Source organism: Gavialis gangeticus, unplaced genomic scaffold (assembly GCF_001723915.1).
Source record: "Gavialis gangeticus isolate Ggan-Ray unplaced genomic scaffold, GavGan_comp1, whole genome shotgun sequence".
Classification (NCBI taxonomy): Eukaryota; Metazoa; Chordata; order Crocodylia; family Gavialidae; genus Gavialis; species Gavialis gangeticus.
Genome location: NW_017728992.1, coordinates 50,946,224 through 50,957,426, shown reverse-complemented (window position 1 = coordinate 50,957,426; position 11,203 = coordinate 50,946,224). Strand labels below are relative to the sequence as shown.

The following is an 11,203-nucleotide window of genomic DNA, read 5'->3' as shown; positions in this document are numbered from 1 at the left end:
CTGGGGGAGCGGGCAGGGGTTGGGGCACTCAGAGGGGCTGGGGGGATGATTGTGTGTGTGTGAGGCTTGTGATGAAAATTCAAATCAATCATCTACCTGAGGATGGATTTGACCTCGGAGCACTTATGCAGATGTGGGATACTAACTGCTAAGGCCCTTATGCTTATAAGCCCTTCCCCTTCCATGTTATCTAGCCTTTCATTATTTAGCTCACATTTCTTGAAAGTGTTCAGAACTTGAACACTTTTATATAACAGAGTTGATTCAACCATTTTTTAAGTAGTATGGTTTGGTATGTGAAAAACTAATTACTGCATAACCCCTATTTGTAAATATTTTCAGTGATATAGTTTGCTTCACTAGACTTGCAATAGGGAATGGATCTGGACTGGCATTGTAGTATGCAGTTCCTTGCATATTGAGTTAAGCTCATAAACCATTTCAGTGCATGATATCTCTCAACACAACTGCCTACCTATGCCGTATGTGACTCTTAAAGAGTTCATTTTGAAAGTATACATTCTTTGAATTTAGAGGAACTAAGTCTAGTTTGGTAACTAAATAAAGATGCCAGACGGAAACACCTGTTATATCAAAGTTGTCCTGTAGTTCCAAGTAAAATTTAAAGTTACTGTAACTCTTTGCCTCTTACCTCAGTTCTTTCATATACTCTGCATACAGCAACATTTTAAAATCCAGCTTCATTGTACCTCCAGGGAGATATTTAACAAATAAATGGTCTTTACAAGTGCACTGTAAATTGAGGAACTTCTAGAACCAACTGTACCTTGTGCTGTAACTTTTGACTTTTCTTTTAGAAAAGCTGAAAGACTAAAATTCCAGCTACTAATGTGCTTTTAATTTATCTCATTCTGTCTTTTGCTAAACAAGGATCTTCATGTACATGTTCCTTGGTGGTCTTGGCCTCCTTGTCGTTATTGGTCTGCATCAACTGTTAGAATCTAGGAAGGTAAGTAATCAATTCTCTGTAGGTACTTAATGCACAGTGTTGTTCAACTGACGGAGGATAACATATCAACAATCAGAGCAGTACAACTTTTGTGGCTTTAATGGCACACATAGAAGTTATGTGAATTTAATCAAAGCTAGATTGTTTGGAGGGAAGTGGTGATTTAACTGACTAGAATTCTCAAAGTCGTCTTTTTTTTTAAGATGTACCAAGAAACTTGTGAAAAAATTAGATATCATGCTGATGGATTGTTTATAAATAAGGGGCAGGCAAAATACGGCCTGTGGGCCAGATCCAGCCCTCTAAGCGATTTTGTCTGACCTGCCACAACGTCTTGGTCCCACCCAGGGCAGGCCATAGCATTAATGTGTGGTTAGTCCCGCTGTTCCTGGGCACACAGCAGTGCTGGGATGGCGCAACAACTCGACTTGCTTTCTTGCAGCCCCAAAGGTGGTGGCTCCTTCCAGCTGCCCAACCCCAGGGTCCACTGAACCAAGCCCTGCTGCCTGGGTACCCCAGCCCATCCGGTTCACGCACACTGCCAGGGATGGGACCCATGCGGGCAGGGTGTGCAGTCAGGTGGATAGGATGGGGCCATGGCTGGGCAGGGAGCAGTGTTTGGGAGCAGGATGAGTAGGTGGGATCATAGGACGGTGACAGCACAGGGCTGGGCCTGGGGCCCAAGGCAGAGCTGCGATCTGCTCCTTCCATGGTCCTGCAATGGGCATGGGTTCCATGGGCAGGGGCATGTGGGGAGTGGATTGCATCTATGCCCTGGCCCGTGGCCTCGCACTGTCACTGCCGCAAGATCCCGTATTTGGGCCCAGATACAGCTCCCTACCCGCCCATGGCTCCATTCTGTCTGCCTGGCTGCATGCCCTGTTTGCACAGGTCCTAGCTGGTCTCCATGGTGAAAAAGGTCGCTGTATTTGTCTTCCCCTCTGCAGAATATGGTTCAGTATCAATCAGGGCTTTTAGCTATAATACTGTTGACACTAAGAACTAGTCAGCATTGATCTTAGCCAAGTAATATGGCTAATGAAAGGGAATCGCACTAATTAATTACCTGCAGAGGAAAACAGCCTAAAATAGATATTCTAGACTAGCTTTTCATATGGACTTTATTTTGCTCTGTGCTCTGAAATCTAGCTTAATCCACTTGGAAAGCAGTACCCTGCAAGGGAATTTAATGTATGATATACATTGAACTTAAATATTTAAACTTGAATTTAGTTTTGCAGTGTCTTTTGTTTAGAAAGATTCTCTAATTAGCATTGGGTGTTAACATTCTGTTGTACTCTTCAAGTTACTGAGGGAAAATCCTCACTTCCAAAAGAAATGACTTGTTTTTAAGTGTACTGTAGATGCTAATGATGGAATGCAAATTCTGAATAAAGTTGTGTAGGATGTATAATCATTCCATGTAGCTGTAGGTATTTTAGATTACAATAATCAAACTAAAAAGTTTACTGTTTATAAACTTAAAGAGGAAATTTTTACACCGTTGTTAAATGACTCATTTAATCTTGAAGCTAAGCAGGCTTGGTACAGGTATCACAAGGTTAAATATTTGTTTTATGTGTATTTAATGATACAAAGCTTTGACTAAATCTGATTACAGTATCTATATTTAATATTCTTACAGTTGTAATATTTGCATTTTTCTCATGGAAAGCAAAATCTGTTAATGTTCTCAAATCCTTTCAGCGGAAGAGACCAGTACAGAAAGTAGAGATGGGAACATCAAATCAAAATGATGTTGACATGAGCTGGATCCCTCAAGAAACTTTAAATCAGATCAGTAAGTAATAAGCCTTCCATGATCTGGGTATAATTTTTTTTTTATCAAACAAGGTTTTTTTTTAAAGGAAAAAAGAGAGCAAGAACTACTTTGTACCAAGTTCTTAGCTTTGTAGCTATCTGCTTTGGGGAGTAATTGAATCTAAATGCTTAACATACAATCTAATGACTGTTTGGCAGATTATTGTAATGTATGGTTATTTTAAGCACGTTTTTTCATCTGATTTTGTAGGGGAAAAGTCTCAGGGCTAGCAGTAGCAGCCATCACAACCTTTCCTCCTCCCTCAGCCATTCATGTTCTATCAGATTTAATTTCATTAGTTAGCCAAAAAGTAGGTATAAAACCAGTTTTACATGGTAGAATGGACCTTTTGTAGAAGGCCATCAATCTTCCTGTACCTGCCCTTCCTTTTCTAGACTTACTATGAAATTCTAATCCTTGAACCAAAGTTTGGGTCACAGGATTCTGGAGAGGTCCAAGTAAAATGAGAGAGGCCCAACTGAGTGTGTTGGCTTTTTTTTAATGACATAGAAGGAACCTGTCTCTAGAATGAACTACCAGTAAATGAGCATAAAAAGTATAATCTTATCATATCTCAAAATCACTGAGATCAGAATGCTAACCCCAAATCTGTCTGTTAAGAATGGTTGAATGCCTGTGGATATTTCTAACTTCTCTCCTACTGTTTTTTCTGTTTTTGCTTTCCTGTGGCCTCAGTGCAAAGTAGAAGAGGTGAGGCAATTCAACTTTGCTTGTAGGAACATGGGTCTTTGCTATGCATCTGCACTAACTGGGCTCTAGTGAAATTCTGATTCTTGGTGCATGTGGTTCATGGTGTAATAGCATGAGCACTGTTGGGAAATACCAGTTTTATGGTTTCAAATATGTGCAGAAGGTAACAGGTTGCATTTAAATATACCCACTGCAGCTTAAATTTTAGCATAGTTATGATGGCTGAATCTACTTCTTTCCAGAACTAGACTAGGGATAAGTGAGAGGCCTCTGGGAGAAAAATGGAGGAAAGAGGTAGGTTAGTTAAGGAACAGTGACCTGAATGAAATTTGCTGTGTGAGTTTAAGTGATCCTGGCCATGGATAAGTGGCATATGAAGTGAAAAGGTGGCCATTAGAAAACTGACACAAGGTGCACGAAGAGCATGGTTGGGTGCCTCGGTCACTGCTGAGGGCCAGAACCACTCAAGTTTTGTGGAAAACATAAGCTTTGGGGGTTCTTTATTTTGTGTTTTCCTGAACTAAAATGAAAATGGGAAATTTTCCTGTTATCTCAGTTACAGCACTCAATCTAAGCTTTGTATGTCCCAGGGGAATCCTGCTGAGCTTGAAATTAGACTCCCTTTCATCCTGAGCAGAAATGGACCCAAGAAACACTCCCAATAAATCTGTTTAAAAGCATTGTAAAGTTTTCGTTTCAATGAACTGGTGTTTTGTAACTAAAAACAGTTCATTAGGGAAGAAAAACTGGATTAGTTCCATTAGGCATGGATGATCTGAAGACCATAGTTTTTTCTTTTGAGTTGTAAGTATGGGCAGACTATATAACCTTGCTTTGCCTGTGGGTTTTCTTTTTTCCCCCCTCCCATCTTTAAAACAAGCAGGATTTCCTCTGTCAATATATATTTGAAGAAAATTGCTTAATATCAGTTTGTTAATTTACAGATTTTTAAAATGCTGCATCCTAAATATTTTCCACAGAGGCGATAATGTAAAAGTCTAGAAAGTATGAAGTTTGTAGAGGGAATGTCTGCTGGAAATTATACAAGGGTTTTGATTTGCAATGGAGGCTCTTAGACTAAATTGGCACTACACTTGATCTGAACCCATTGAGGAACTGATCAAGGAGTAAACATCAGAAAGGCTTACAATGCCCCCTTAGATATTTTAATTTCTACCTAAGAGAACTTTTACAGTCTTTTCTCCTATGCCTGAAGAAGGCTGCTTATGCCTGAAAGCCTGCAATTAAAGAATTTTCTTTTGCAAAAATCTCATTGGCCTAATAAAATATACCACTTCTGCCATGAGTTCCGATTCCCCTTAGATTCAAATTTAGACAAGATTAGTCTTTAGATTTATACTAGTTTGTATTTTCAGCATCCTGTATACTATCTGGGGGAGATGCATGACCTTAAAAGACTTAAGCCCTTTTAGCCCTACCTATGAAGTCTGTAATAGTTCAGAGCTTGTCTATGAATCCTTAAAGTTTCTTAAATAAGCAGTTGTAAAAGTAGTTAGACCTATACTTGACATCAGATAACCTGATTGCTTTTCCTGCATACAGAATAATGTTCATCTTCTCTCCTTTTGAACAAGGCTTTGAAAATTCCTTTTTTTAGATTTTAGTTGCATGAAGGCACCTCTAGGTTTAAGGGACAACTGTAGACCTGTCATAATTAAGCTTTTTTTGTCTTGTAAACTGCCAGGATTGAAGGTCAAATAAAATTGTAAATTTGTGATACAAACTAGAGTCAGGCCATACTTAACTAGAATTATGACTAGTATCTTGTACCCACACAAATTCTAATGTCCACATTGAAGTATTAAATAAGATTTCTATTATGACTATGAAGCTGCAAAGTGTTCATCTCATTTTGTTATAAAACAATGTATATTGTTTGTTGATGCCATACGAACGGAAGGAAAATACAGATTCTTTCAGAGGCAAGCAAACTCCCAAGTATCAGTCTAGTGATCACTGTCTTGCTAAAGCATAGTAGTTTAGTATAGCTTTTTTTTAAAAAATGGATAAATGTGTTAGCATTTTACAAATTTGAGTATCTTCAGTTGTGTAAATGTAAGTAAGCATTAAATATGGAGGATTATATGCTCTGAAGCTACAGTATATTTCAGTTCTACACCAATAGCATGTTTAGAATGATTGGGTTAGATGGAAGAAGAATTGTATCACATATACTTCTTGCATGGCAGTGCCTTACACTGGAAATAATTAGCAGTTTCCATTGTAGGCAGGAAACAGGGAAGACTTGGGTGGAGGAATTGCTTTTAATTTGATGTAGTACTTCTAGCAGTTGAGGTAACTCCTTTCTTTGTCCCCTCTCTTCCAGATAAAGCCTCACCAAGACGATTGCCACGTAAAAGGGCACAGAAGAGATCAGTGGGATCTGATGAGTAAATGTTAATTAGTACCACAATTCGGCCTTTACTAATCCTGCCCTTTTTTTTTTTTTCTTTTTTTCTGGATTGGAGCAGTGCAGAGAATTCATATCAACATGAGGAAAATACTGAACATTTGGACTGAGCAATCTTGCTTACTGGGGTTAACTTGAAAATGCACTTCTCTTTTTTTATAACGGAATTTCTGAAGGGGTTTTAACCATTACAATCTGTGTGATTGTGCGTGTAAGCAGTTTGTCTCAACAGAATCATTGTGCAACCTGAAATGTGCCTTTAGAGTCCTACGTAGCATCATCTGCGTGCAACTTTTAAGTTTCTGATGTATCAGAAACCCAAATATGTAGTTGCTTAAACTGTTCTGATTGTATAAGGAAGTCTTTATGCATTTTAGCATTTAGCATCCTAAGCTATTAACTTCATTCTTTGCCACATACAGCTACCTAAGATTTTTATGTGTGTATGTTCTCCTACTTCAGTGGTATACGCTGATTATCTAGATATGTGTGTAGCTAGTATTCTAAAGGCACAAGCAGGTATAACTGCTCTTAGCAGTACTCTTTTTTTTATTTTGCTACTGTTTAATAGCACACTGAGAGCCAATAAGATAAAATGCATTTGCATAACTGTTAGGGGGCCTTTTACAGCAAAAAAATTTGTGAAGCATGGAATCTGTGTGATTATTTGGTATGTTATCTAGAAGACTTGGGGTGGCTTTTTTGCTTTGTTTTGTTTTTTACAACAGGAATATTTCATTGTTTAAATAGTTGGCTATTGACTTGTCAACAGTTCTGATGCTTATGATAATAGAGGCAGTTTTGGAATGTTTTCTCAACAGAAAATGTTTAGGGTACCCATTCTTTTTTGTTTGTTTTGTTTTGGGGGATTTTTTTAATTTTTTTCCCCACTTTTTCACCCTCCAAGTAGAAAAATCATGGATAGCAAAATACATTGTATCCAATGTAATTTGGAAAACAAGAGATTGTCTTTAAAGCATTATATATTGGGTAGGGATTCATGGCTTTCTGTACAGTAAAGACCTTTTGTAAAACATCTTAAATTGGATTCCAATTATCATTTGATTGTAGGTGTTCAAATGACTTCTATGTTGAAGTTAAGTTTATTTTACAAAGATGTGATCTTAGCGACACTACATGCTTTTCTTAAGGGGGAAAAAACCCTATACTAATATCTTAACAGTCCTACTGAAATAATAACTGTTGGAAATAGCCTTTCTTGGCCCTTAAATTTGGTTGTGAGCCATGCATGGTTTTGTTTCTCCTTCAGGTTAGTAACAAAGTATATTTTTTACCAGTAAATGTGCTAGTTCAACATTTCTAATATAAAAGCTTTCATGTACCCAGAAAGGGACTGGTTTCATGGAAGACTTCAGTGATCACTATAAAATTTAAGTGCATATTTGAAGCATAAAGGGGAGTAAGTTTTGGCATGTAACTACCTTGTTCTTGAGGATTGTAACTGGGAGCCAAAGGACCCATCTATGCTTTTAAAAAAGCATGGTTGACAAGAATATGGAGTCCTTTCCCTGTCACCTTAGGCACCAAAGACCTGATTTTTTTTTTTTTTTCTCTTCTTTCTTTCTTTTTTTTTCCCCAGACATATACACCTAATGGTAATGCAACTCCTTGAAGGTTTGCATGCTTTTGTATCTAAAAATCTGGCCCTTTGTTCTTGGCTTGAAGCTTCTTCAGTTAGAGAAGGGCAGTGATTTGAAACGTCTATTTTTCCTTGCAACTGAAAGTGCTTTTTTCCATCTGCACTTATTCTACAGGGACTGAGCACCTGAGCCATGAGCCAATGACAGTTGAACAATACCTGCAAATCACTTCACCATCCTGGGTTTGAAGCAGGGTCTAAGGTCTAAAACTACCTGGTCTGGCACTGTTGTATTATAAGCTTCCCTTAAAAAAATGCAAAGTTGTTGTGGGGTTTTTTGTTTGTTTCATTTTATGTTTTTTACTTTTGTCTTGGTGTGAAAAATAACTTTTAGAAATGTTTGTTTCCATTTTTTTAACAGTGCTTGGCTTAACATTTGCCAGCGTAGCTAGCCAGTAAAGAGCATTTTCCACAAAGCAGGATTTAACAAGAGTGTTTAATAAATAATGATTGTGTTTAACACTTGAATGCTATCTCCAGAATGGGCTTATCTACTAAAATCCAAGCCATTCTTCCTATCAGATGAGGGAAGCAGTTTAAGATGGCAAATGATTCTTTACAGACTGTGTTCACACTGGTAGTCAAGCAAAAAATATTTAAGTGCTTTGAACCATGGCCTTCTGACTGCAGCAGTGGCTGTTCTACTGAACACTGGAGGGGGAAGGGACCCACTTATTTGCCAATCTCTGGCTTATCTGTGGTACCTTGGCTCATAAAGAGGTCACTTAAGACTTTGCATCAGTGCCCATTATCACTGATGTTGGAATAGAGACTTTCCATCTAAAATGTAGAAAGGTAAGAGTAATGAAGATCATTCAGGGTTTGCCTAGATGGCCATCCTCAACAACAACAAAAAAAGGCCAGAACCCAGTTACTGCTATGGGTTTTCTATTGTAACATCATGAAATATCCACTCCGTTCTTTCTTCACCGGTCCTCTATACCATGTAACTTGAACATTGTGCTGCAGATGTTAACATCTTGCAACTCATGGTACCAGAGATTTAAATCTGCTTCATACAGGATTTCCCCCAATAGTGAGCAAAACTAAGAACAACTTTCAGTTAATTTTCTAAAATTAAGTTGTAGAGCAATTCTTTTTTACTTAGCTTGGTAAGTCGTTGTAATATCTACTATGACTTACCAATTGTTTTGCTCCTTTGTATTGGGTAGCTTAAAATAACTTAGTAGGGCTGGAAGGAGAGGGAGAGGAGAGAGCATTCCCAAATTGCTAAGCTGGTATGAGGGAGCTTGTATTATGATAAGTATAAGGATAGTCACTGTTCTTAAAACATGCTACCTCTGCTTGTAGTGGCAGATGGTTTAGTTGATTTCTTCCTAAGATACTGCTTCCATCTCTGACTGAATGTCTGGAATATAGTTCCCCATTAATTTTATGGATGCCTTCTTACTTACTTACAGCTTTTTTGCTAATTATCTTGTCACTTGACCAGGCATGATGAATGAAATAGCAGAATTCTAACTTCTTTTTCTCCTTTGTAATATACTACAGTTCTAAATTTGGCAATAACTAGGAAGTCCACAGCAGAAATGGGAAAAGGAAGAGATGCTATATGTCAGTCTTTTAGCAAGTAGCTTACTATAATGCACAAGAATTACTACAAGGCTGTATACAACATGTGGTTATATACCATAGTAAGCCATGTTAAAGTCTGTACCTTGACACTTAGCCTCAAAGCATTACCTGCTTTAACAAACTAAAAGGGACACAGTAGGCATTTATTACCAGTTGAGTAATTCGGTATAGCTTCCCTCCGTGCCCCCCCCCCCAATAATATATGTACACAAACATCTGCAATGGCTTCAGAAAAGGAGAGTTGAACTACTGCTTGGGAGTGTGCAGCAGCTGTTGGGCCATAACTATCATGTTGGCCTGAGTCTGTAATGGTGCAATTGAGCTCAATTGATCCTTTTGATCCTGAATGAAGCAGTCAGAATTGGAGCAGTTCTGCTACATTTGTATGGCTGCAGGCTTACATCAATATAACTGTTACAGCATAACTGCTGCTGTATGTTCCTCAGCAGCAGATCTCCCCCCCATTTTGAAGCTGCTACAACTGCACACGTTGTCCAGTATCCTAAGATGCGAAAGTTCACTTGCCTCCTTCAGATGCTGTTACTGGCAAAGTGAGTTTGAGTGAATTGTACTCTTGGAAAAATATGGGAGAGTCACAGGTTCCAAAAGTTCAGTTTATGACTAGTGTCTTGTATGCATGAGGAGTCATAGTTTGCGGCAGAAGCATGGGTCAAAGGATTGGATGGAGAAGGTTCTGATGTAGCCCTTCTGCAGCTTTTGCTTTGACTTCAGGGAAGATGCTTAACATGTCTGTTTCATATAACATAAAATATGAATGACGTTTCATCTGCTACTTATACTCATTCCACTTCTGACTTGTTCTCCTGAAACTCTTGCTGGCGCTAAAACTGGAGTGGGGAGATGCACAACACTTAAGCTGCACTGAAGAGTTCCAGAATTATGGCAGCTGTGGTAAAGATCTACCACCAATTACCATCAGTGTTCCCACACACTAGGCAGTGGCTGAGGTCTCTCTATCCTTAGCCCCTTTCCTCACTTTCCTTGGGGGAATATGGAGTCAGTACCTACCTCACAGGGTGGTGTGTTTCTCTAGTTCTTTGGAAAAGAAAGCTAAATCTCGCACAAGCTGCTTCTATGAAGAGCCCATAGAAATAATTTGTGTAATATCTGTCAGATTTTTAATATTATGCTGTAGAAAACTTGGCCCTGCCCCACCTGATGAGGCTATTGCTTTATGGAAGACTCAATCCCTGCTAATTAACCAATGGAGCAACACATTTGCTAGAGTGCAGAAGCTTTTATAGGGCTACTGGAATCTTTATGTAATGAAGCTTGCTATGTGTACAAAAAGTGTGGGGGCAGTAAACGAAAACCATCTTTCAATCTGATGGTTAACATAGCTTGCATCAGGGAAGTAGTGCCAATCACTTTTTCTATATAAGCAATTGCTTGTTAGATATTGCAGGGTTGTAATTGAAAGGAAGGGAAGGAGATGCTTTTATAGATGTCACTTACACAGTTGGAGAATGCTGTGTAAAAAGTGAAACGTATTGCATTTCAAATGACAGATGCTGTGCAATAACTGAAATATAATCTTTATGCTCAAACTTAATGAGATCAGATCAGCCTCTCAAAACAACATCATTATTTTTTTTCTTTTGTAACAAATTTTTTTTAAAACACAGGGGCTGCACCAAAAAGCCTGACCAAGTCTTTGGACTGGGAGGAGATGATACTGTTATCTGATCAAGAGAAAAGTATGTTCCAGAAAGAAACCAGCAATTTTGAAATAAAACCATTGTGCATACAAGAATGGGGCAAACTATGCTGCAGTGGGGAACACAGCCATTGTTTACAACTAGGTAAAGAAGCAAAGTGGTTCACTAAGTGATCATTGCAAACACAGTGGTTTTTTTTTTAAATTATTTCTTTCTGAAACAGCCTCATAATAATCTGGAAGAAAGGTATATAAATGGCAAGAGAATCTCTACCACAGCAAACCCTAAACCTCAGCATGTTTTGGTTTTTTTTTCCTCTCATATTTCCAATGAA

The 11,203-nt window shown here is 38.4% G+C and overlaps 1 protein-coding gene across 3 annotated transcripts in view; it reads left to right on the top strand.

Moving 5' to 3' along the window:
• Positions 1–8,626, top strand: part of SSR1 (signal sequence receptor subunit 1) — a 30,004-nt gene extending 21,378 nt beyond the window's left edge. The window contains exons 6-10 of one of the 3 annotated variants that reach the window (XM_019522267.1): positions 892–970; positions 2,678–2,771; positions 3,489–3,503; positions 5,851–5,914; positions 7,710–8,626. In XM_019522267.1, coding sequence (XP_019377812.1) covers positions 892–970; positions 2,678–2,771; positions 3,489–3,503; positions 5,851–5,914; positions 7,710–7,716 — 259 coding nt within the window. In that variant the 3' untranslated portion in view covers positions 7,717–8,626. Of the gene's footprint in view, positions 1–891; positions 971–2,677; positions 2,772–3,488; positions 3,504–5,850; positions 6,567–7,709 lie in introns of those variants that run through there. The other 2 variants (XM_019522276.1, XM_019522285.1) reach the window with 2 other exon arrangements.
• The last annotated feature ends 2,577 nt before the right edge of the window (positions 8,627–11,203 follow it).